Consider the following 26,438-nt stretch of genomic DNA (forward strand, 5'->3'; position numbering starts at 1 on the left):
TCGAAAAAGGACCGGCAGTCCCGCCGGCCCCGCGGCGGCAGAAGAAAACGCGATGGCGGTGAAAATCACCGAAGATTGCCGAACCATGCCGAAGTGTGGATGCTAGTTGAAGCCGGCGACCGAACACGGGATGCGCTTTCGAACTCGAAAAAACGGCCAAACAACGGCGTTCAAACTTCCATTTTCGAACTCGTTGACAAGACGTTTGACACGAAACTATGGGATCACGCTGGTGTGTCGGCGGACACAATTTCAGCAGCAAATAAACAAGACGTCGTGAATGGTGCAGCTGGCGGTGGTGGTAGTGTCGTCGTTGGTGCAAGTATTATGTGCGAAAATAACTCCGGCCCGGGCCCTGGCACGGGTGGACGGAAGCGGGGCCACCAGCATCATCCCCGCTTCGGCGGCACCAGACAATCCGCTGTTCCGGCGGAGGATGTGATAGCTGCTCTGCGCGGTGCCTTCGACTGTGGCAGCAACTCGCTGTCTTCGTCTTCACTCTCATCTTCTGCCTCGTCCCTGAACGTGTCGATTACGGGTAGTGTTGGTGGTGGTGGTGGCAGTGACAAAGTAGTGACTGGCAGTGATGGTACCAACAACAACAACCCACTGGTCACGGAGGGACCCACGATTGCTAAGCGATCGGATGATCCCGATGCAGAACTGTTGGATGATTATGAGCTAGCGGCAGCATCAGCAGCAGCAACAGCTGACATTGTAAATAGTAATATCGAGAACAACAACATCACAGCGCTTGGGGTACGGTGGAGTGGTGAGCCCAGCAAGGAAAACACCCCGGAACCGGAACAGGACCTACTAAACAACAATCGCAGCAAAAGCAGCAGCACCCGCAGCAGCGTTAGTCCAAAAAATGTGATACCACTCGACGAGGTGGCCAATATCGATGGGCGACCGCCGCCAGTGGAACCGGTCACACGCATCGCGGAACCAGACGACGAGGAGAGCATAGAGCTGAAGCTGGATCAGATCACGAGCGGGAAGGAGCTGGTACAGCAGATCAACAAGAAGCTGAAGCGTAGCAAACGGAGCCCACAGTTGGACGACACCGGTACACCGGCCAGCGGGAAAAAGAAGTCATCTTCCAGCAGCAAGAAATCCTCATCGAAGACGAGCAGCACTGGAACCGATGGAGGGAAGCGGAAAAAATCCAAGTCATCAGCGGCGGCGGCAGCGGCAGCGTTGGAGCAGCGAGCATCGGGAGATGGAGCATCGTGCGATCTGGACGCTGTGATCGGGGGGCTTTTAGGGTCGGCTGAGTACGGTGGCGGGTTGGCAGGTGATGGCAGTAAGGAGCAGCTGAACGACGAGAACGATCCGGACGTGGCGGAATGGGCGAAGCTACGATGTACGAGCGAGCGGACCGAGGTTATTGCGGAGCGAGAACATCGAAGGCAGAAGCGGTGTGCTGACTATCCGGGATTGGCATTTGGGCGGTCCATCTTTAGCTCCGATACGATGATGAAGTTTAACATCATCCGGAACGAGCTGCACAACATCATGAAAACGCAGCTAAAGCGGGTAAATATCATACACACTGCAACCTCATTTCGGAATCTTCGTATATTTTAGCAACCGTAAAGCAACAGTGCTACACGGTGCGCACGGGAACGGCCAAACGTGGTAACGAGACTATAAGCAATTGGTCTGACCATCCCGGGGGCAGGGACAGATTCTGTGCTGTGCGATGTGCGCGCAGGTTTCTAGGCAGCTATTTTTAACTGTCCGCGCCAACACAAGGGAGCGGTCGGTGCTTGAAATGCTGAATTTTCCATGAAATCCCCCCCCGAAAAGCAGATCGCGCGTAGGCCGTTCCGTTTATTTAGCGCTTGCGCTTTCTGCCAAACACGCGAGAAGGGAATTTTCCAACGGACTTTTTCATGCGGCATACGTGTGCGGTGCTGCTGTTTAGCAATATTGTTTGCGGTGCTACCACACTTCGGTCTGGGATTTGAACGATGTGCGCGTTACAAAGTTCATAGCGAAACGCAGGATGATATCATCGGGCAGGGCCCCATTGCGACGATGGCCTTCTGCTATTGTGCGCCATTGCTCTAAACTTAACTCTGCCCCGAGATGGTGAAGAAAATTGGCGCAGATACATTCTCGCCTAGGTCCTCCGCCGCGTCACGGATGCGTTAAGAATGCTCAGCCTGTTACTTCCTCGTTATATCCAACTCCCTCAACCTTGAGTTGCGTTACTAAGGTGGGTGGATGAATTTATTTTGAATTTCCTACCGACAAAGGCACATGAAGTCCGTCGCAGGTAGTACCTTCGAACGAACAAAAGCGTAACCATCTCTCACCAAAGGGTAATAGTAACGGGTTTTGGTCCAAGATCGCAATACGTTTCCATTGCGATTACGCTACGTGCACCTTTTTGGATCTTTCCTTTTTGCTCTTTGTCTCCTTGCTTCTCTTTCAGTCTCACGCTTTCTCAGCCATGGTCACAAAAGACGCAACTAACCCCACAGACACGGGTGCGCGAAACACCACCGGGTGTGGTGGTATGTAGTATCTCTAACCTCGGCGAGCGGCAATTTTCGTGGTGTTTTTCTTTTTACACCGCTTTTTTGTGTGCAGTTCGATTTCACCCACCTTTGGGTGAAGAGAGTTCCAACACACCGACTCACAGACGGTGTACGGCTGCGGGTGGCAGTATAGTTCGGAAAAGGCAAAAAATAATTCGACTTATATTGGGGCTGGTGGAATCTGTGCATAACATAACGTATGCATGAATTCGAAGCCTTCCGTTTTGGTTATTTTATTAGCCACGCTTGAAACGAGGAACAGGAGTTTGGATTTAGTTTGATAACATTGTAAGGAAGGCTGAAATGCTTCATTACTGCAGGGGTTGTAACGCTTTGGGTACCAAACAGTGTGAAGCATGGTGATGATTAACATGGTTAGAGAAGCGTTTTGTAGACGAATCATACCTCACAGTACGGGCAACTAAATGCCTCATTGATGAGCCACAAATACAACAGATATCTTATCTTTTTTGTTTGATGCGTATGGCCAAGATAGGGGCATTTTGTCGGTTCAGGGATTGGCACGTACACAACTGCCTTCACATGTGAAGTTTTAAACTTACACTTACGTTAGGGGTAGAAATGCACTTCAACATTTTATAACCTTTTGTTTTTGCTTTTCAGGAAAAATTAGCTTTATTAACTTTATTTCATTCATTAACAATAAGTCGTTCTGCTACACCAAGGTGAAACCCTGTAAAATTGGTTTTCTTTGTTGGCTGTGTATCGGTTTTCTTTTGGCTTCCCTTTCGTACTGTAATCGGTAGCCCAACCGGGGAACACCCGGTGCAACGGTGCACGGAGAAGATTATCCAAATTATGATGAATTATCAATCGGCAACAAATCTCCCCAAAGCCAAAGATTTCCATCGGTGGATACTTAGGCAAGATAATCTAAAAGTTTATCGGAAGGTTCACTACTATTACAGCGATTGGGAAATGGAACTTGGCCTACAGCGCACTGTGCGCGATCGAATCCCCAAAATCAGCAGGAGTAATGGCGAACAAATGTGGTGGATTTTTGGTGTTTCTACGACCCCCACCCGGTTTGTGGAACGCCCGTGAACTGTTGTGAGCGTAATAGATTTTGTGTGTGTTACAAACGCTGTGGACGCGCGACGGGTTGGGTTTTGCGCTTCGCAACTCCAGTTTATTGCTCCGCGAAAGTAACGAGACCGTGTAAATATTTATACATTTCATTAAGGTTGAGCCTTAGCTTTTCCTTCGTCGGTGTGATATTAGCAGCAGCGGCGGCACCACCACCATCACGGTCAGTGGTCTGCATTATTCGTGGGTGCACATTTAAGTGCTGGAGACGGAAGAGAACGATACCAGCGATGCGCATCGGTTTGGGCGTACGAAAACCGAACAAGCATTAGCAAACTGCTGTTGGTTTATGATACGAAATTCTGATTCATTTCACATTATTGCTTTTCGGTTAGTTAGGTGCTTCTACTTTTTTTTTGAGAGGCGACATTAAACGGCGATATCAATTGTATTTCAACTCAAACACAACCAATGTTTTTATGATTGTATATGTTCTGTATGCTACAACTGAAACGGTCCAGGATGGTTTCTTCTGTCGCTTTAAACCCCGCACCGGGAGGCTACAGAACACGTTGAAGCGAACCGTTTGCATTTTCAAACGACGAAACCGTGTGCGTATGTGGCGCCATCTAGCGCTCGGTCGATGAAACTGTTTTGACGTTTCGCACGCGCGAATGTTTTTACTTCAACCCTTGAAGTTGCTCATGCTGACTGGTGCAGACAACATTTGCAGTGTGCCGAATTGCGGTCGAACTGCCACCGTGTTGAAATGAACCGAGCGGATGAATGAAAAATAAATAATTACAGCGCAGTTCTGCAGCGCGCGCAGGCAAATGCGGCAGATGAAGCGGCGGAGATTTAGCTACTGTAGGAATGGTTCAAGATGAGGCGACGTGTGCTCTGTACACAGCCGGCGAAAGATCGATTACGTGTCCCGGAGCCTGGCGCCTTTACGAGAGATTGCTTTCCATTACATTTTTGTTGGTTTCGGAAAGCCAAGCGCTCGATGGCATTGGATTTTATGATATACCCCATGTATCACCAAGTTGACCGCGAGGAATCTTATGCTGGGAAATGGAAAGGGATGCGAGGTGCGGTGGGTGAGAAGGTAAAGACAAACATAGTCATCGCTGGTCTGACCGTGGTACACGTTCGATTGCCTGCGACTGTGACTGACATAGGAGTCTGGGGATGTAGTGCGCGAGCGATTTTGTCCATTTAAGGAACTGATCTTTACGTTTTTCCTCGACCGGTGTGTGCGTGTGAGTTGGCCACCAGTACTATTCACGTTGGCCGGACAAGAAGCTCTCGCGGTGGTGTTGAGGTGTGCTGGTGTTGTAAGTGGTTATGCATGGAAACTTGGGACGTGTTATGTATGCTTTTTACTTCACTGTCGTCCCTCAGCGGACCGTTTTCAAGGTAGAATCCCGTCCCGTCGGCTCGTTCTGCCCTGCTTCATCCGACACAGGGGCACACCGTGTGCCCATGGTGTACTGCAAAAGTACCCCAAACCGCCGAGACACATCACTACCAAACAGCAGAGTTCGGATTGGAACACCTGGTTGCTTCGGGACGTCCAAAGGCGCAGGTTATGTGGGTAACCTAATTCGCAAAGGTTCTTGAAGCTTCAAAATCTCAAAAACAAACTGCTGATAAGTTTCGGCATCCTTGCTGGGTCAGAGTCAGCTATACGACGTAGGCGTACATTCCAGCTCATTTGCCACACGGCTCCATGACCTTGGTGTGCGGTGTTAGATTAATGAAATATGCGTTCAACCATCACGCCTCTCGATTGCCACTTGTCTCCGGTGATATCTAAAACGCGACGGTACCGTTGTCACACCTCCGGTTGTGCCGGTTCCGTAAGGTTTTCCGGGGAGAAACACCAGCTGACGATGATACGACCACGGACAACGCGGCCCGCTGCTGCTGACACCGCGATTGATGATGGTTTGTCTCAACGTTTCTTCGTTTGTTTTTCACGTTCACATTTAGCCGCAAAGGAACAGGTGACGATCGCGTGGTCGTGGTTTTCATGCGAGAAAGGTCCCCTTTGGTTTGCGTCAATGGGGTCGATCCGGCCGGGCTGTAACGCACGGTGAATCGGTAATTCGATCGATTCGATACACAAATCTTCTTCCCTCCCGACCGATTGATCGGCTTCAGATGGGGGAATGTGGCACCAGCAGTCGGCAGGGAAGAGCAGGGAAGCAAGCTATATGGAATAATGAAACGTGACCGCGTTCTACTGTACTTGCACCACCATGCCTCCTGTGTTCGAGGTTAGAGCGATGTAAAGTGATCCCAAATGGTAAAAGCGAAAAGTGACAAACATCCCCTCAATAACGCACAAATCAACTGTTCTCCATGGAATCCGACCTTTGATTCTTGTTCGAGTATGCAAGTTTGTTGGGCTTTTTTTGTATATTTTCATTTGTCCCCGACTTTTTCGACCCCCTCAAAACAGTGTTCCCAACATTGGAACTTTCTTTGGGGCAATCGGCTGGATATTGTCTGGCTGGAGGTTGTGCCAGATCGTTGGGCTTGGGTTTTAACAAAATATCACCGATGTAGGGGAGTACAACAATGCAATTCGGGAGGGAGGGGCGTCTAGTATTTTGGGAACCCCTGGAGCATTTCGACGAGGGCCCTACATTTTGGGACATGATGAGGCACCGCTCTCCAACACAATGTCCAGCTGGAATGCGCGTACGGGGTAGCACCTGCAAAAAAGGGCGGACCGTTTCCGTTCTATTCTAATCGTCTTCATTTGGGTTGGGCAAGTACGATACTCGCTCGGGTACGCCTTCACCTGTTGGCAATGCAATTGATCGATACATCCGTGCCCCAATAGCTGGGCTAGTCTCGGTTGCGAACACATTATATTTGAATGGTTTGGACCGGTCCACGCAGGGTTACGATACGGCACCAAAATATGCCAGCTTTTTGAATGCATTTAGCCGATTTGTTCGACGCGCCACAGGGCGGAAGTAGTAGAAGGTGGCTACAAAAGAACAACGCCATCCAGTGAGTATTCGAACGTGCGTGTTATGGTCCAGTGACTCGGCGCGGTGTGTTGTGTATTGTACGGGTTTTTTTTTTGTGTGGCCGGAATTGACTGCGTTTGAGAGTTCATGGTTGTTTGATTCTCGGACCGATTGCTGTTCAAAAAGCAAACAGAAATCTGATCAATTAATGGCCAGCTCTGTGCGATTCTCTGCGGTGGGGGTAGAGCGCTGGCATATTTATGTCAAAACCAAACGTATTTTAGTTGCTCTTTAGGACAAGGTTTAAAAACGCGCTGAATGAGCACGGTGCGTACGATCTACCATTGGCGCAGCGCTCTATTGAATGTTATGCTTGGAATGGAGTGCCTTGAGAAGATTGCGCCCAAACGTTTCCCCGTAACTGCACAAATTGTGGAGAGTTTTTGGTTAATTTTCCCATTAGCTACATGCTGATCAGTGCCCGACCGTGTGCACCTCTGTCAATTTCGACACACTTCCAGAATTCCCAGTCCCCAGCTGTGGACATCGGTGGCACATTTTTGCCGTATCCGCTGGACATACTCACAGGCGCGAGAGGCCCCACAGAAATTCCATCGGGAGGCGCAACACAGACAGCGCGCGAGTCAATGTAAAAGAGAGAAAGAGAGTGCTGCTGTGTGTGTGCGTGTTGACATTTCCGAGAGTCCACAATGAAAGCGGACGGTGGATGACACTTACACACACACACATACACACACTTTTCTCACCGTGTGCATCTCTTTCTCGCTCAGTCCAGCCCGCTGTCCAGTGGCCGTTTGTCCCAACGTGTTGGGGTCCGATCAGGCAGAAAAATAAAAGCTGGTCCGAAATCTTTTCTGAGCTTGTACCACAGCCCTGTGGGTCAAGGTACGGCGACAGTGTGCTTTTTGGGGCGCCGTTTAGTCAGCGGCGGCAGTCTGCGGCATAATATTGTCCTTTTAAGGACACCTTGGGCCCGTCCAACGGCCAGAGGTGGGGCTGCATATGGAGCGCGGTTTGCCATAAAAGCGTCATCCGTTTGCCTTGCTCCATCTTGGGGCACTCATTGGCAACCGTGGCCATCCCCTCCGTTTGCCTTTCCCGCATACCGGTCCATTCCGCGCAATGTGTATGCGGCGCCCTCGCTGGAAACAAGCAGGCGACTCAACTGTGTAGTAGAGTGTGCGTTGACTGGAAGATGTGCCCGTCCCGCTCTAGCGCCCGTTCACGAAGCGGTGGTTGCCTCGCAGGGGTATGCGATAGTGTTGGTGCAGCCATTACTTTACGGAGGCAGCGAACAAGCGTTTCCAGTGGCAGGTCGAGCCCATAGTCCACTCAGTTCAGTAGTGCTTTTGATCGAAGTGAGTAACCTTTTGCTCCGCGGCTCGAACGCTTGGTTGGCTTTTTTTTGTTCTCCACCACCAGAAGAATACGAACTCTGTGGCGCGTTTAAAGTACTTTGTGCGATCTTTTCCACGTACGTGCGAAGTAAAAGATGCAACTGTCGAACTGATAAATCGATCGCAAGTCGTCCGTTTTGTGACGGGTGTGTCTCTGCCGCATCCTAATCTTGCTTTTTTCTCGTCTGTTGGTGGTGCAGTCTTCTTTTCCCCTTTTTGGCGTTGTGTGCGGAATGTAGAGCCCGCGCGCGCGATGGTGGTGTTGAACTGTGGTAACTGCGTTGTGTGCGGTGATACATTTGCCAATTCTATCGTTTGATGGAAAGAAGCAAAGAAATATGAAATAGCCCGTTGGTGCAATGAAGAAGAGGCAATCATTTATATCTTTCCTTCGGAGGGTAAAGCCAATGATATGAAAAATATCTCGTGTGCGTACCGAATGTGTGAGTGCGTGAGTGTTGGTGTGTTTGCGCTGATGTTCTGCTACGCGGTGCGCTAGTGTGTGTGCGCGCTTCTGCGGGAATATTATAAGGAATACGGGAGCGAGCCGAGAATGCGAGTGAGCGAGCAAGTTGCGTAATAGCACCAGCAACGGGAAAGAAAGAAACAGCACAACTATCACTTGCACCCTTCGCAGGAATGATGTGATTATGTTTCAGAGCAAACGAAAATTTTGCACAAACCCGCGCGATGTGATATTATGCCCAAAAAGGATAGTTTGTGTAGTGTGTATTTTGATAATTTATTTAGTACGTAAAGATATTATTCTCGTGGCGAGAAGAAATTCAAGAAGAAACTCAAGTTCTTCAAATCAATCATAGTAGCAATATGTTGTGCTGTACCTTGTTGGTTCGGTACGCATCTTTTCATGTTCTAACGTGCAAACCCTGTGCCGTTTCTTATTTCTTTTCTCTAGTAGTAGTATAAAGAAAAGCTGCTTTTTGATAGTCAAATTTTATAGCACAACCCGTTCGTTCCACGTTTTCCAAGGAAAACAGGCAAATTTATTTCCGTGCGCGCGACAGTGTGCCCGTGTGAGTGAGTGTGCAAAAGTGTGCAACAGGAAAACAAAGGTTTACTTTACAGATAGAAGCATAGTTCGTCTGTAAAGACACGGGCAATTACCTCTAAAGCATAGTTCTAATCGTAGGTTGCGCCAAAATTACTACGTCAAATTACGCGTGCCCCGTGGTGTGTGTAAGTGCATGTGTGTACCTCCAGGTGTTGCATTCTTATCTCGCTAAACAGATAAGCTTGAAAAGCGGCCAGAAAGCAGATCCATATTTTTCTTTTAATTGAAAAAAAGAAAGGAAAGCGCCAGCAAACAAAATAGATACCATGGCCGCAAACGTGCAACAAGGTGGCAACCTGCTGGACGTGCTGAAGAAGAAGATGAGACAGACGAAGGAGGAGATGGAGAAGTACAAGGATGAGTGCGAGGAGTTTCACAAAAAGCTCCAGAACGAAGTGATGAGGCGTGAGGAAGTAAGTTCCGTTGCGACATTGTTCCCTTACCCCACGGTTAAGAAATTGCACGAAATTTGTTACCAACAAACAAATTGTTGTGCACAACATCAGTTTTACTCCAGGAGGAGTTTTTATTGTTTAAAGGATCAGTTACTCCCGTCGGTCTCCGGGTGGTTGCGTTCTATTGATGTTCTATTAATAAGAAAACAACATAGAAACAACCACCTTGCCACCGTGTGTGCGTGTGGTGAAGCCGGTCGTAAATTGATTGAAAAAGAAGACCAAACTACAAAAAGAACAACAAATGTGGGAAAGAAAGAGCAGGGAAACGGTAGAAGTCATATTATGTGACATATACACTCATCGGTCTGAAGGGAAGAAAGAGATAGAGATAGGAGTTTCGTATGAATGGTGATGCATGGACAAATATTTTCTCGAAATAATGTTCATGAATGTTGTACAGTGGATACTATGATTCAACCTGCGAATGGACTATCTAGTGTCATACATTCTGCAGAATAACCTGTCAAAAAGGAAAACATAACCTCCCCAAAAAGCTAATTTACACAAGCTAAACTGTGAGGGAACAAAACACGTCATAGTATTTTGCCACAGTGTGCGTATTGTGCTTGCAGTGTTTCTTAGCGTGTCTGTATGTATGAATGTGTGTGTTGGAAGGGTCGTTCTTGCATACATTTCTACATGGAGCTGTTCTATTCTTCCGTTGCTGGTTGTTTTTTTTATGATCATTTCCCTTTTCCCGAACCCTTAATTGATTGTGTTCCGAAGCGCCATCCGATTATGAATTGAATTGTTTGACTCGTTCCGCTAACAGGTACAAAGGTCCGTGCGAGTTCGGGTTTCTGTCCCAACAAAACATGATCGTCCATTATTGTGGTGCAAAAAATGGCTACCGAATTTCTTTTCTTGTTTTTGCGGCACTGAGAAGTTCGAGCATGATTTTCCGATCAATTAAGATCGCTAAGTGGGATGGTTTTTCCCTGGAGCTGCCACTTGAATCAGGTGCCGTTTAAGGAGAGTCCGTTTTTATGATCGTACAAATCGATGAAAATGGTGTCAATTCGTGAGGTGAAACGACGTACGCACAAGCTGGATCGGCGAAAAAATGGGGATTCACAACAATTGTACAGCAATTTGATATCTATTTTTATAGCATCGGTTAAGAAAAATGACCTCCTTCACGATTACCTTTTTGTTCCCCACCCCAAGCTTTCTCTTTATTCCATCCGTTCCAAACAGAGTTGTTCGTCGATGTATCTCGCGACCTAACGACAAACCGGCCGGCATGGATGGATGAAGTGTCTGATCGTGTCGATCATCTTTCCCATCTTTACCCGATCAAGAAGGGCGGGCGTGTGGGCAATAATGCAAAAACCACCACCCCAAATCCAGCGAAAGAGATCCGTCAGTGTGTGTGTGTGTGTGTGTTGCCGCAGTCGGCGCCCGATATCTTGCCCGGGCACCCCTTGCTGGAAGGGTGGCAAGCTGGCGAAGAATGACGCATCCCTCGAACCGGCAGCATAGACATAACCTTCCCGGCCGGCCCATGTAACGTACCAATACCACCACAAAAGGCTGTCTCGGTCCCGGTGTTGCAGCGTGCTATGAATGAGATACGCTTTTCTTCTTTGGTCGTTGGGCGTTTGCTGCGGTGGCCGCGGTTCCTTCTCGCACAAACAAGAAACAACGGCACAAAGAGGAAACGAGCAGACAGCACCAACCCTCCATCCCCCCCACCCCCGGTTAAACGACCGGATATTTGTTGAGGTCATTCCGAAGCCGGAATGTGTATGCGTAAATTCGCGATACCGGCAAAAACGGGGCGTGCGTGTGTGTGGATACAGAAGTGAAAGAAATGCCACCTTGCCCCAGGGTAACGCATATCACCTCAACCACCCGGCCGCGGGGGGGATGATGTGGTCAAGAGTTTCAATTGAAATGAGAGGGGAAAGAAAACATGCAACCAAATCCTACACTCCCCGCCTCGGTGGCCATCGGATCCATTACGTTTATCCCGTGGGGTTGGAATGCTTCCACCAGTGGATGGCCAGCAAATGATGATCCCGGTACACGGTGTGCCACAGTGGCATGTAACTGTTTGCTGGTGCATATACACAAACGTTACGCGGCCGACCAACGCCCTGTTGCCGTGACAATGCGCTTTTGTTGGTGATACTGACCACCAATCGGTTGGGGGTGGCGTTAGGTTTGAATCTTAATTTTAAACCTTCAAAATGGTGGAGTTGTCGAGGGGTCGGATTTTTGTAGGATATTGGAAGCTATTTCAACTGGCAATTCTTCAAGGACTTGCGGGATAATGGAGGAATTGGGATCCTTGGAAAAAAAATGTCACCGAAGGTCTAACGCATACACTAATACCGAGGTGTCTGGAGTGCGGTCTCAATGTCGTCGTAACAACATCGTTTGGATACACCGATTGACCTTGAGCATAATTACCGACCCGAGGGGGGAGGCATATAACCCTTCCATTGCGAAGAAGCGTGGAGTCGAAGAACGGTTCCAGCACCGGAATGATGTCAGCGTTCCGTTTTCCGTCATCTCTTCAGGGTTAAGCAAAAATCCCTCCCCGCATTCAGATTGCCGTAAAGGGGAAGGGTCAGTTGTTGAATTATGCTCCACTTGAAAGGTGCACTTTGGAAGAGGAGGCGGGGTGCTGGTGGGATATCGTGTTTCTGCTTTGGTGTCACCTCCCTGCCATTGGTTGCGTTTGGAATTGTTTCGAATTCTATAAGCACTTGACGACTCATCAAAGCGTTGTCGAAAGCAAGGGGGGTGTTCGGAGATTGCGCCGGTGATTATTATGCTGATTTAGTGCTTTTCTATAAGCGCGAACACAGGCGGGTGGGTTATTGTTCAGCTTTTATGAAACAGTTTTGCGTTTCAACCTGCAGTTTGTTTTTTACATTTAGTGTAGGTCTGGTGTACCATTAATTGAGTCACGTTGATTTGTGCGTTTGCTGGACGAAGGGAGTGGTTGGGGGAGGGTGTTGGGGAGGGGGTGTTAGTTTACACATATAGGGACGGGATGTAACAGACACAGAGCCACCGGTGAGGTTGAGCTGCGTGTGCTCCACCTTGGCACGAACGGCAACCGTGTCTTATCTTTTTCTGTACAAGCACACACCTATGCATTGATAACCCGCATCGTATTGTGAAATTGGTACACCGCGGAGTGTCGTGGTTTGGTGTGGTAATTGTTCATGCTACTGCCGAGAATTTACATCACGGCTGTTTGGCGATGTTTGGTCGTCCGCCATGCGCTCGCAACTCTAACTATTGCTACTCATCTGCTGAGTTACTTGAAGGCGATCGTGATCGATGAATCTCCGACACATACGCCACCTTTTGTCGCCCGTGGTCTTCCGTTTGGTGCTAGTTTGCTTGGTGTCTCAAAGCCACCACACAGGATGACATCATCCGCCTTTCATCGCATATGCACCGTACTCTGGTGGTCCAAGCATTGCGGATATCCCTCCTCGCGACACTGTACACTGTGCATGGTTTCTTGCTTCGGCCCTCTGTCCTCACTCGAGCGCGGGATTGCCTTATTTGGTAGCAATGTGTAGTCAGAAATGGAGAAACGATATAAAAAAACGGCTTACCACAGATGGAAGAGAGGTCACTAGGAGACAGCAACCAGGGAAGGTGGGGAGGGACGAATTGTTGTTGTTACTGCTGTAGTTGTTTAATGTACGCGTGTTGTACTTTCACTAGTAGTGGCCCCTTTTTTGCCTTGGGAAGGTTACGTGACCGAGTTCCGGTAAAAGACTGATGATATGCAAAATATGTTAGTAATTTAAAGATTTACATTGTAGACAATGCTAGAACGTAATGTAACGGTCTTAGTTATTTGAGAGTTTTTGCTGTGCAGAAGAACTGATATCGCGGACTGTACCATCTCAACCATCAATTTTTAGAACATTCCTACTTATTACATCTAAACCCAGCTTTACAACAAACTTCTAACAAATTTCGTTTTATTGTTCTCTTCTACTTGTAGGCCGAATCGGAAGTTGCCGCTCTGAACCGTCGTATTCAGCTGCTGGAGGAGGATCTCGAACGTTCGGAAGAACGTTTGGCATCCGCCACCGCTAAGCTGTCAGAGGCTTCGGCCGCTGCCGACGAGAGCGAACGGTAAGTGGTTTGGGTTCTAGTGAGTGGCGGACGTGTGAGAGCAAACAAAAAAAAACAAGACACATCGGAAGATGAGCATATGAGCCAGAGACAACACTGTCATGGCTCTGCGTCACTCTTCCCGCGGAAACATGGCACACGGATAGCCAAGGCCAACGAAATCAAACTGAAGAAGAAGAAGAAAAAACACACACGCGTGATATAAAAAGCAATGAGAAGGATAACGTGAAAAGCAGGAAGTGAAAGGCGATCTACCTCATGTAAACCAACTTGGAAAGATCTTTCTGTCACCAAATTCCCCTTTTTTCACGGAGTGTTTTTACCCATCTGTTAAGATTGTAGTAGTTTTCTGCTAACTTGCAAAACTCCGTTCCTCATCGTCCATCAAATCGCTTACCGTTCACAATATTCGCACTTTGCCCTTCCCACTTATCAACAGGATCCGGAAAGCGCTTGAAAATCGTACAAACATGGAAGACGATAGGGTAGCGATATTGGAGGCACAGCTAGCCCAGGCCAAGCTAATAGCAGAGGAAGCAGACAAAAAATACGAAGAGGTACACAATATCCACTCCTTCGGACATGTCACTGCGGGTATCATCTCATCAAAAAACACCTACCATCCCTTCCTTACTTCCTTGGTACATTATTGGTATGATTTCCCTCGCCGGCTTTTGACTGTGGTTTTTGTGATATGGACTTCTTAGAGGAATGCAATCGCTAATCATCGCAGGAAGACGCGTGACAAGCAACAGTCACAATTCTAAAAAAAGTCTAATGTAGGGAGTTGTTTGTTTTGATTCTAATAACACCTTTTTATACTTAGAATTTTCTTTAAAAACTATCAAGTGTTAGTTTGAATGATGGATAATTTATAAATCATTTAGAACAGCTGAAATGTTTTGCAACTTCGATAACTTTCTTTAACTCACAAAATTAAGCTATAATGTTAAAAGGTCTAAGCTTCAAATGACGTAAAAAGTAGTGAATGCATACTTCCAGGTGTTGCGTATCGTAAAGCCACTTTCCAAAGTAATGGTGTTAAGGGGAGACATTCGTATTTACTCGATTTTTTGTTTAATCCCACTTCCTTACAATATAAAACACATTCCATCAACGACTCCTTCATTCCTACCAGTAACAGTAGTATTGATCCTTTAAATATCGCTAGATAATTTTATATCCAGTTTCGTTCGTTCGGTTCTTTGCAATAATGTGTTCGTTTTTCTTGTTCCATGGTGCATTGACGGATGACCGTTGGAAAAGTAGTTTCATATTTTCGCATTTGTGATTTAGTGCATTCGCTAGGGTCCCACTCTCGACGTTGTCCTTCTCCTTTTTTAGTTTCTCGGTTTGCTTATTTCGAGCGAAGGGAAAAAAAGAATTCGCGACATCCACGCACAGTAGAGCCACACACACACGGTTGCGGGTTCCACCGGGAAATCGCCGCCTTTCCGCTGTAATGTGTGCGTCTGCGTGGAAATTTGTCATTGCGTGTGTGTGCGTCTTTTTGACGTCGTCTGGTGCCTGGCCTGATCTGATCCGTGTCCGAAAGGAAACTTGATCCACATCACTTATAATGGTTCTTTGTTTTTTTTTCTTTCTTTCTTTCTTTATCTTTCTGCGTTTACCATTCCTTTCCACGTGCAAAAAAAAAACACCGTACACACCTGTATGAAAATGGTGTTTGGTGATTTTTTGATGCATGTTTTGTGATATTTTCGTACAATTTCCGTATCCTGCGCTCACTCACTCACTTGCTCTCCACGTTTGAAAACATAAAAAAAACTTCTACGTGCCCCGCCGCCAACTCGAAAAAACTCGCCATCCCCCACTCGCCCCTTTTGATCCCACCGGCCGCCATCGTTTATTGTAAACAAATTTAATTGTAACAACAACGACAAAAATTCTTTTGATATCCGAAACTGGTTATACTTAAACACGCCAATAATGATGTAACTCTTGCGATACATTTGGTTAAATTTAACGTAAAATGACAACAAAACCTGGGCACACGCGTGTGTGTATTACTCGGCACAACAAACAATTAAAATTTGCGTCGGAAACAATGCAGCGCTCGCAAGGTTCTTGAGAACCGCGCCCTGGCCGATGAGGAGCGCATGGACGCCCTTGAGAACCAGCTGAAGGAGGCCCGATTCATGGCTGAGGAGGCCGATAAGAAATACGATGAGGTGCAAACGCTAGACATCACTTGACTAAAATACTAGATTAGGCTGTTGTTTTTTTTTGTTAGTGTGTGTGTGTGTTTGGGCAACAAATCCTTTTCTCTTGCTTGATTTGTGGCAATGCGCTAGGTAAGGCTAGGGACAGCATGGTGAATGTTTGTGTTACTCTGTGTGAGCCAGAGGACGAAAGGAAGCGAGTTTGATTGAGTGCACCTCTGTATCTAAGCAAAAAGGATGGCTTTCCTCTCAACGGGAGCGTTTGAGCGTGTGTGTGTGTGTATGTATGGATGATGATTGACATGAGTGTACGTTGGATTGATTGTGGCACAAACATCTGAATTAAAATTCAAAACAAATCTGGTAGCACTCTCGAATGAAAGGGATTTGGCTGATAGCGAAAGCGAGAAACAGTAGGAAATCGAATAGCAATATGGGTGTGCAACTGCTACTAACACATGCAAGAAAGGCACACCGAATCTGGTCCCGGGACGACACACAAGCTAGACTTTTCTTATTTTTATTCAAATCACCCAACTCTATACTCCTTTCACAATCAACATCTTGCATCCTTGCCCCCGGGTGGACCAATTCGGTGTGTGTTTGAAGAATGAAGCTGATAGAATGCGCCAAGAGGATGCTCACGTGTGTGGGGTTTCTTACGGTTCTGGTTAAGGAAATAAAAAAAAAAAGATAAGATGTGTAGGTCGCAACTGAGAACGCACCACCATATGTGGTTGGTGAATGATAAAAACGAATGTGATAATGCTTTTCTTCGAGGTGGTTGAAAAAAAACGGTTAAATCAGAAATGGCCTGCGCTAGCACCACTACTGTATGTGTTATTGCCACTGCTTGGAAAATATATCTTGCCAACGTTGCGTGATGTTTAATGACCCTTTCTACCCTGGCAAAAAGCAATATTGTAATCAGCATCTTAAGTATTTAGTAATCCTAGGCCAGCAATCTTGCCAAAATTGTGGAATGTCCATTCGTAATGTCTTTTATGATAAAGTTTTTGTTCTTCTTTGAGGGCGCTGTGATCAACACCATTGTCTAATGGTCTGTTTTATGTTAGCCTACGCCTTCTGATTATGTGTTTCACGCCACATTTTGTGTGGCTTTTGCTTTGCAAAAATGATGATTTTTGTTTATTGTCTATTCCAAAAGATCTACTTTTCTTAATCTCTCCCACCCTTGTGAACCCAGTGGATGGCGCTCAACGCGATCGACCAGCCCCAGAGGTAGATGAAATCGTTTTTGTTGCTGTATGCAGACAATCGTTTTGTTGACAGAGAAAATGGTTCACAAATAGAGAAATGATGGTTGACCTCTTTCAGAGCGCACCTAAGACACAGTGGCCCGTCTTTGGTTGGGCCACCGTGTGTCTGGTGGAGGAATCCGTTTGAATGCGTATTTATGCAGGCCGGGTGCACCCCCCCTCCCACCGGTTCTTGCATTTGCTGTTTGAAACATTGCTTAAAATGTTTTTTTTTCTCAAAAATAATAACAAGAAACAGCAAGAAAACCTACAAAGAAACCCCGCGACGATGATGATTCTTGTGCGCACACCAAAGCTTTCCTTTGTATGCTAAACTAACAACTGGTGTGTGTGTTTATTTCGCTGGGTGTTGAGAAAACTGTTCACCCAGGCAGGAAAAGCGATGCCGGGGCACCACCCAACATCCTGTTGTGAATTTTCACCCCGATTTTTGTGCTATTTGGTTTGGGGTGTGTGGTTAAAGGGGGAAAAATGTGCCCACGGACGGGTACACACGACTAAGCTATGACCCTCGTTTCGTGTGGGCAGTGCCAGTGGGGTCATCCTCTCGCTCAGCATAAATGAAACTATAAAAAAAAAAACAAACGATGCAATGCTCTCGTTAGTGAATGTTGTTGCTCATCATCAGCGGACGAGACAGAAGGTGGTTGTTTAAACGATACGAAGCCGATCGGTGCGAGAGCATGCGAAGAGATAAGCGTACAAAGAATGCGCGCGTGTGCCTTTTCTTGTTGTGGCCGTGATAAAAAGCCAATCACATTAACACAATCGGTGCTTTTGTAGAACTATACGTGTAGCGAAAATGTGCGAAGGTAGGGAAAGGACGAACTGCAGCTATTTTTTCTCTTTTTGGTTAATCTGTTAATCGCAGCTATTGTATCGTGAACTTATAAACGCAATGTTTTAGCATAGCCACTGATTTGTAGCAGCAATACACGAATCACACACCTTCCCTCCCAGGGCGGAATGTTTCGACAATAATTTTGAATGTTACACGAAGAAAAATATCCTATAGTGCCTCGTATTGCCCCTTCATTATTATATTGCGGTTTGATTGGCGGTTTTTGTTGTACGGGAGAGAAAACAAACGAGTTAAATTCTTTTATAAAAAAAAACAATGTGTTCCGTCCATTGGGAAACCGAAATGGAAACTTCTCCAGCGAGGGAATTTAAACGATCTTAAAAGCAATAAAAACAAAACGCTTACCAATAGCTAGCGAATTTATTATTCGATTCGGAAGTGAAGGGCAGAATCTAGCTAACAACAGAGTATAGTAGGAGCTACCAAAAATGAATTCATGTAAAATTGCTATGCGGAGAAAGAGAAATGTGGCTCAAATGGGAGAGGACTCGCGTTGTGCCCATTTCATAACCGATTGTAGGTGCAATACGCACGTCGGTACTAAAACGTACGTAGGAAAGCTGATTGGTGTTTATGTTAATATACTCCCGGGGACAATTTCAATCCCCTCAATTATGTTATTACTGACAGTAACCCCTACTCCCCCACCCGTTCAACCGATGCAACGTGCGATCGAATCGGGATCGGTACAATGAAACCCCCGATAGTCAAAGTGCTGCTTAATAAAGGAATAAAACTACTCATTAATACAACGAGGCGATATATCTAAATAAATATATATATATACATACATGCATACACACAATGCAACACCACTGGCTGAAAAAAATATGTAATATTTAAAAAAAAAATGAAGCAATTAAGCTGCGAGTTTATTTATCTCCACTGTGGGGAAATAAAGTATTGTGCAACAACGAGTGTTGTGTGTGTGTGTATGCGTACTATCAAGTCTTTTGTTTCTGCGTGTATAAAGTAAAGAAGCAATAAAGTATCGTTGTACTGTTTATAGAGTTATATGAAAATATTTTTAACCTAGTATCGTAGCTTTTGCCTTCATACCATTTGTTACCAATGTCCAATGTTCCTGTTGTCCGAAACAATGCACCTAATAATAAACGAGAATTACTGCAATACGAATGGGTTTTATAGTTATCATAGGGATACAATAATTACCGGTCACTTAATCTATATGAAAGATATAATTTTTCATTCAAAGTTTTGTGCGGTACAGGTGACTAAAAGATTTTATAATTTTTTTCTTACTACATTTCGTGCAGTGTGTACCTATAGCCTGCTAATTGAGGCGAAATTTGGGATAGTTATTTCGAAAATAGATATTCGAATTTCATCTCGAAATTCCATCAGAACAGACTGGTATATCTCTTTATCTTTTATAAATTTGTCGTAGTTTTGCCTTTCGGAATAGTTGCGTATCTCGACAGATTTATCTTCAAGTACGCTTCTAATTATAGATTTCCTATAAACTGGACCTTTTAAAAAGGTGTTCTGTTTCATCATATAAATATTAAATATTGAACACTTGTTTTTTGTGATGCATTTTTTAAGTTTTTCGAAAGTTTCCCTCACTGGGCTCTGTCTATCTTCACTATCTTTATGTCTATTTGCAAAAGATGGATTTTTATACTATTGTTATACAAAATTGTACGATATCGATGGTAGATATCTAAACAACAGATTAACATTGTAGACCAGAGGTCTTCAAACGTTTCATCCCGCGGGCTGCATTGATTGAACCTACCGTAGCTCAGGGCCAATTATTCAGTATTTTACGGCCCATTTATACTGATTATTGCTTTAAATTAAAAAAAAACTAAAACATTATTTATTAGATGAACGGTTTGGCAAAAATACAAATTTGCTTGAACATCCCTGTTTCATATGTGCTAATTTTTGGCAATAACGTCGCGGGCCGAATTGGAGGCTCTCGATCCCCCTGTTCTAGACTGTGGTCTATTCTCCAGTACGCTAAACAGATAGTTGTTTGCAATTTTCTACTTAGTTCTGGTTACATTGAATTTGGTTTAAAGGCATGTTGCGGTGAACTCCTGAGATTTAATTGTTATATTCATCAACTTTGATTTCATTTATTTCAATTTTAGTGGCGTTTGAATAGCGCCATTATCGTCATTAAAACATCAGGTCTGATAAGGCTCTTCAGCCAGGAGCTAAACATAAGTTTTGTAAGATCAGTAGCTACGAACTGCATGACTGTGCGCAATCAATATCCAAGTATATTTTTCCAAAATCCAAAATGTTCAAAAACAGATTTATCATATAAAATTGTTTGCATATTTACCTCGTCAAACATCTTCTTGGGTAAAATGTTTGAATAGCATTAGAATTCTAGAACATTTATAACAACTTTAGGCTACACTTAATTAAATGTTTTATTCAAAAAGAACAGCCTGATCGTATTGTTAAAATCTCTTGGAACCCTTACTTACTTACATATCACGTGGTGCTACCGCTTCGTGATTTCGGACTGCCGCAGGAGTCCTCTAAATCTGCATTGGAATATTAACTTAACACTGCACATTTGTTTGGAGACCATACATCATCCTCCAAACGATGAAAGGGCACCTTATCGCCAGTGTACTCGGCTATAAACTTAAAATTTATACTATTGGAAAAAGTGCAGATTGTCTACGACGAATATTCATGAAATATCTCTAAAAAGCTGAAATATCTCTAAAGCTAAGCTTCAGGCTAATACAGACATCGGAAACGTGTGTTTAGTGAAGGTTTGCTGTGCTCTGCCAAAAGGACATTGGAATAAATTGCAAAATGGAATGAAGGTGAACACGATTCGGCTAGCGTATAATATGTACTGATAAATGAGCAAAGAAATAAAACTATTATAATGATGAGCAACCACATTACTAGCAGCATTGCATTCGTTCGTGGAAGAGTTTGTGGTGCGAAAATTGTTTTAGAAAAAAAAGGAAGTTTCTAGTAACCATAGAGATGATAATTGATGTACTTGCATGCTCGTGTTTTTGTACGTACACTGAACCAATAGATGCTAAGGACGAAGCTAGTCGAAAAGATTTAACGTGCCTCGGAGTTTTGTGTTCTTCCAACTAACAAACTTGCAAACCCCTCCAAGTCTTTTCGAGTGTATAAATGTGTTTTGCATTGCATGGAAAGCGGATACGCTAGAATGTCCACTTACCTATGATGATACTAAGACCTTTCGATTTCTTCTTTCCCCTTTCGCGCGTCTTCCCGCACCCTGTCCGCGTTCACGCGATTGATCGGACGCGTGGGATGTGTAGGTCGCCCGTAAATTGGCCATGGTTGAGGCGGATCTTGAGCGTGCCGAAGAGCGCGCCGAAGCCGGTGAAGCGTACGTACTCTCTGCCCCTATTTCACCGTTGTTTTGTTGTGCGTTGTGGACTGTTGTTGTGTACTGCTAAAAGACACTCTTGCCATTATTAACACATTACTGCTACTGCTGCTGCGGAGGTGTTTTTTGTTGTTTTGGTTTGTTTCTTTCTTTCTAACCCCGGAGAAGGAACACCGGGCCAGTATAAAAGGTAGGAAATGTTCGCCCAATTCTAGCTGCGAGAGAAGCCCTTTTGGGGTCGCCCTTTTGCAGCTGGATCGATGATCGTTCAACTGTAGCGTCAGTGTTTTTTAGTGCCTCCGGTGCAAACGTTCCCGGCTGCTGCTGTCCACCGATTTATGGATGGATTTTATTACAAAATTAGAGTGTGCATGAAGTGGTTAAAGGGAAATTATGCAGCGGGTCAAGTAAACAGGGGCACCCTGTTTCGAAGCAGAGGTCGAGTAAATCACGTTTATTGGGCCGAGTGAAAGGTGGGAGGCTGTTAATTGGTCCATATTCGAAAGCAGACCGGATCCGGCGGATGCATTCCGAAAAACGGGTGCGCATGCACTAACGTTGATCATCCACCATCTGCGATCAGCGTTTTAAGTTGGTTGTACTTTTTGTAAGGTTTTTTGTTCGCCAATTTCTCTTCGCCTTGCTGGAGTATAAAGGTTCTAGAGTGTATATTTCACTAATCTGTTTTGCGTTTGTGTTTGTTTGTGTTTTTGTTGTACGCTTTTTAATTTCTATTTTTAATCCTGGGACATTGTGGGGACTCAACTCCTCCCGCCCCGCAAACGTGTCCCAGGTTTGCGCTGGAATACGAACGAATTTTTTAAAATCTATATTTCACCCCCAAAACTCCACATCCTTCCCAGTGTTCCCCTTCGATACCATCATGTTTCATCTACGAATAAGACAATCATACATAGCGAATTCCTATCATCAACTGATCTTTCTCGTCAGTGTGTCACGCTGTGAAGGTAAGGTGTAATGTATATGTCACGCTTGATCGGTCACAAAGAAGAGACAAAGGAGCAACTGCGGTGGATCTTCACTGCAAAAGCGAAACCAATCCCTCCATCCCTTGTTTTGCTAACACGGCTACGAATGACGTACATGTATCCTTCAACGGATCCGCCAAGGTGTCCTTCAGATACAGCGCCCAGTTTGCCTGTCCTCTTCTTTGCCGTTCAGCGATGTGGCTATAGGTTTCACCAACACCTTCACACACACGACTAGCGGACGATGATGGGAGTACCATGACCTACCGAAGTGATATACTAACCTCAACCCCTTTTTCTTGTCTACTTTTACCAACCTCCCCGCCTCCCTCATCGGCTGCACACACAATGGGGGCTGGCACATCGTCGCTGTTGCGTGCTCTGCTTGTTTTCGTGCGCGCGCGTGTATGCTTGCAAAACGGCTGTACAACACCGGATCGAACGGATGATCAATTTGTGTGGTTATGTGTGTGTGTGTGTGTTGCGATTAACCCTCACCTCGCCTTTAACTACTAAATAAAAATAAATATAAAACAAAACACCCGAACCACACCGAATACCACCAACCGTCTGCTGGGCCGGCCACCCGAATGCCTGATTTGGATATCGACGATTGGGCTTTTTAACGGGCGGATGTCATCGGCCAAAACGACGACGATAACGGCAACGGCTGGTGCTTGGCCGTACACTGCAAATCCGTCACATCCGCCTGCAAACTGTTTTCCCGTGTGTGTGTGTGTTTGCGTGTGTTTTTTTATTTGTGCTTGCCCCCCCCGACCAATAACAACAATATGCCCACGGCGGTGCTAACCGTTGATGATGCTTCCACACCCGACGCACTGGTGGCCGAACTGGAACAGGTGGCCAGAAAGCTGGTGCTGATGGAACAAGACCTCGAGCGCTCGGAGGAGAAGGTCGAGATGAACGAAAGGTTTGTATGTGCATATTAACTAATCGCCCGGTAATCCAGAAAGAACACTTATTTTGTTGGGTTATTTGGTACTTGGTGCCTACCAAATGCGTAAATGAATTCGTTACTAAAGCTTAATTTAGCATTACTGGCTTAATAGTATATGCATGTTTCAATCATTTTGTAAGCAATGTACTAATATAGTTTTTCCTCTTTTCGAACAATTTTGAACCATTTACAGCAAGATTGTGGAACTTGAGGAGGAGCTGCGCGTGGTCGGTAACAACCTGAAGTCGCTGGAAGTCTCGGAAGAAAAGGTAAGAATGTTCCGACTGCAAGAACGGGCCAATAGGTGTGGTTTTCTTTGCGAAGAAAATCAACCTGCAACCCGGTTTACCGTACACAAGACACCCCGTACCGCGGCGGTTGGTTGAGATAAAGAGTCTATTAGAGTTTATATTGTTCAATCAACGATGGTTGATTGCAACTCTTTATCGTCAAACGCCAGACAAATCTTTCACTATAGACTTTGGACACAAATTTGGTTTACCCATTCGCAAACAGACACGAAAGTTTGCCCACACCGGTAAAGGTTGGCCCGACTGATATCAACATTTCAAAAAAAATAATCCTTCAACTATTTACCCACTTTATACACCACCGCACACTAGTTGTTATATTGTGTAAACTCGTCTAAATGGACTTAATATTTTTTTTGTTTCGTTTCCAAACAAACCATTCCATTGCTCTACCATACTCTCCTTTATCGACCATTACTCTGTTTACGCGGTTCGGTTTATCTTCTGTGTTTGCCCGAACGAACATTGTTTGTGGCCCCACATTGATACACCACATCGCAACGACGGTGTGATGTGCATATTTGTTCAACTATTTCGCCACCGTTCATCCTATTGCTCTGTTTTTGGCAACTGTGTATTGTGTGCCCCCGTTGTTGCGTAGGCTAACCAACGCGAGGAGGAGTACAAGAACCAGATCAAGACCCTCACCACCCGTCTAAAGGAGGTACAGCAAAAAAAAAAAAAAAACAATTGTGTTGCCGTGCGCTAGTATTTTTGTCTTTATGCAACCGTCCCTCCCCCCGTGTGCAGTGAATGTTGTGTTGTTGTTTTGCTTTTGGATTTTCATTGTGTTCCCACTTCGGCGTTCTTGTTTCGAGCAAGAAAAGCAACAAAAACGGACATTTTACCTCCTTTTCTTGTTCTTTAAAGAAAATGTTGTTTTTGCGAGTGTGCGAGTGTTTACTTTCTTCGAGCAGTTTCACTTTCTCTTTCGCGAACTTTCTCATAAAACAAGACTTTAATACCACTCCCTCCTAACAGGCAATTCCATCTTTGGTGTAGTACACAAAATATCGTAAGTGTACTACGACGCTCCACGTCTTGCTGCAAGTGTTTGTGGCTACACAACGCCTAAAGGTATGCAATCCACACGCATAGCAAAACCACATTTGGCAGTGTTTGTTGCATACCTTTAGGCGTAATCTCTAAGCCACAATACAGCAGGTGATGCGTTGCGAGAAGTAATACACTTACTCTCCGTACTGCAACATTTCTCTTTCAAGGTTAAAAAAATTTCAAAGAAAAATCACATTCAAACCTACAGCACACTCTGGTAGTCTGTTTTCTAATAAATTCTATTTTATTACTTCCATATGTATTCCTTCCCGTTGAACGCGTGCTCATCTGTTCGGTTATCAACCAACTACTACTAACCCATCCAAATAAACATGCCAAAATCGATTAACAACCTGCCTGCGTCAAACAACAACAACCACATCATCAACCAACCAAATAATAAAAAAATGATGTACAAAAATCGAACACAATCGATTATCGACGATGCAATAATCAACGCGCATACGCACACACATACACACCAAAACGCCAAACACACAACATGATCTTCGCCCGATCGATGATCACCGCGTTTGATGTTTTGCGCGTCGGATGTGTGTACGCGCTTGCGTGCGTGCCTGGTTTAAATGTACTGACCGTGTGTGTGTGTGTGTGATTGTGTGATGACTTGACGATGATGATGTATGCCGACGGGACATAACGATGTCCGTAACCAACCAATCGACCGGTGTGCTGCTGCGAAACGAACGACACGCGTAGGCAACGCAACGAGAGGAATCGTACGGTGGCCAAGTGAGAGTGTTGGATCAACGTCTCAAGGAGGTACAGGATCAATGAACATGAAATGACAAATTTTTGCAGTAGGTGTAGCGTTTCTATAGTAAATTTGTCTCTAGTGTTTATGGGTGGGTAGAATGGGCACAGCCGTACATGCGTTTTCTCGAACCTTTTAACTAAGTATCAATAGTGTTCTGGCATTAGAGCTCTAGCATTGTGCAAATCCGCAACGTAAGGTATAGTTAGCGTCAGGATCTGTAATGCCTTGCTCCCGTTTCTCCCTTCTATTGCTGCCCTGTTTCACAACCATGTACTAGTGTTCCTCTCAGTGATTTAGCATTGAGAGCCGTTGTAGTGTTTGCGTTACCTCATTTGTTGACCTTTCTCGCTGTGACTTCTTCTGTCTGTGTCTTCGTTTTTCAACCATTGTGTCCTTGTTTGTCCTTGTCATCCCGTCCACTGTATGTTGCGCTGTTTGTGAGTCGTCGTCCCGCTATTCCCCTGAGTCTTCAGTAACGAACGTATCGAACTCTGGACACGAACCGGGACAGAGGAATCGATCAACCGACAAATTTGAGACACTAACCGTGGCTTAGAATTCGAGTTTTAATATGCTTCTACTATATCTCTTTAAGTTCCCGAAGAATCGAACTTAAATGCACTGTCTCTTACCAGAACTTGGTTGGGACTCTATTCGCAAGACTGAGACACACTCCCATTGTTATGCGAAACTTGTTGAACTTCGCTGTTCCTTTATTTTTGTACTTGTTCTATACTTGAATGCACCCCGGAGCTCTCGACTCCCTAGACATGATCCTAATGATGCGCGCCTGAATAGTGTCCCATATGGTGCTGTGGCCCCCATGGCCTTTTGGGGTGCGTTCTGCATGCCATGCCTTTACCTTCTATTTAACTTTTGCTGATTTCCCCGCAAAACTGTAACTTTCCAAACACACATGCCCTTTGTCACACACTGATCGCTCACACACACATACCCGCACCATGTGTTATGTTGTTCTTTTTATCAACAGCGAGAAAGGTTAAATATGC

General features: G+C 45.2%; 1 protein-coding gene across 15 annotated transcripts in view; it reads left to right on the top strand.

The window, feature by feature from the left end:
- Positions 1 to 26,438, top strand: part of LOC128301409 (tropomyosin-2) — a 42,435-nt gene that overhangs the window by 6,776 nt on the left and 9,221 nt on the right. For 3 of the 15 annotated variants that reach the window (XM_053037918.1, XM_053037872.1, XM_053037909.1), the window contains exons 1-6: positions 280 to 1,539; positions 13,511 to 13,644; positions 15,719 to 15,836; positions 21,266 to 21,336; positions 23,477 to 23,552; positions 25,371 to 25,433. In XM_053037918.1, the coding sequence (XP_052893878.1) occupies positions 328 to 1,539; positions 13,511 to 13,644; positions 15,719 to 15,836; positions 21,266 to 21,336; positions 23,477 to 23,552; positions 25,371 to 25,433 (1,674 nt within the window). In that variant the 5' untranslated portion in view covers positions 280 to 327. Of the gene's footprint in view, positions 1 to 279; positions 1,540 to 7,981; positions 7,998 to 8,917; positions 9,487 to 13,510; positions 13,645 to 14,083; positions 14,202 to 15,718; positions 15,837 to 21,265; positions 21,337 to 23,185; positions 23,257 to 23,476; positions 23,553 to 24,195; positions 24,259 to 25,370; positions 25,434 to 26,438 lie in introns of those variants that run through there. The other 12 variants (XM_053037900.1, XM_053037890.1, XM_053037961.1 and 9 more) reach the window with 9 other exon arrangements.

The sequence above is a fragment of the Anopheles moucheti genome, chromosome 2, assembly GCF_943734755.1.
Source record: "Anopheles moucheti chromosome 2, idAnoMoucSN_F20_07, whole genome shotgun sequence".
Lineage (NCBI taxonomy): Eukaryota > Metazoa > Arthropoda > Insecta > Diptera > Culicidae > Anopheles > Anopheles moucheti.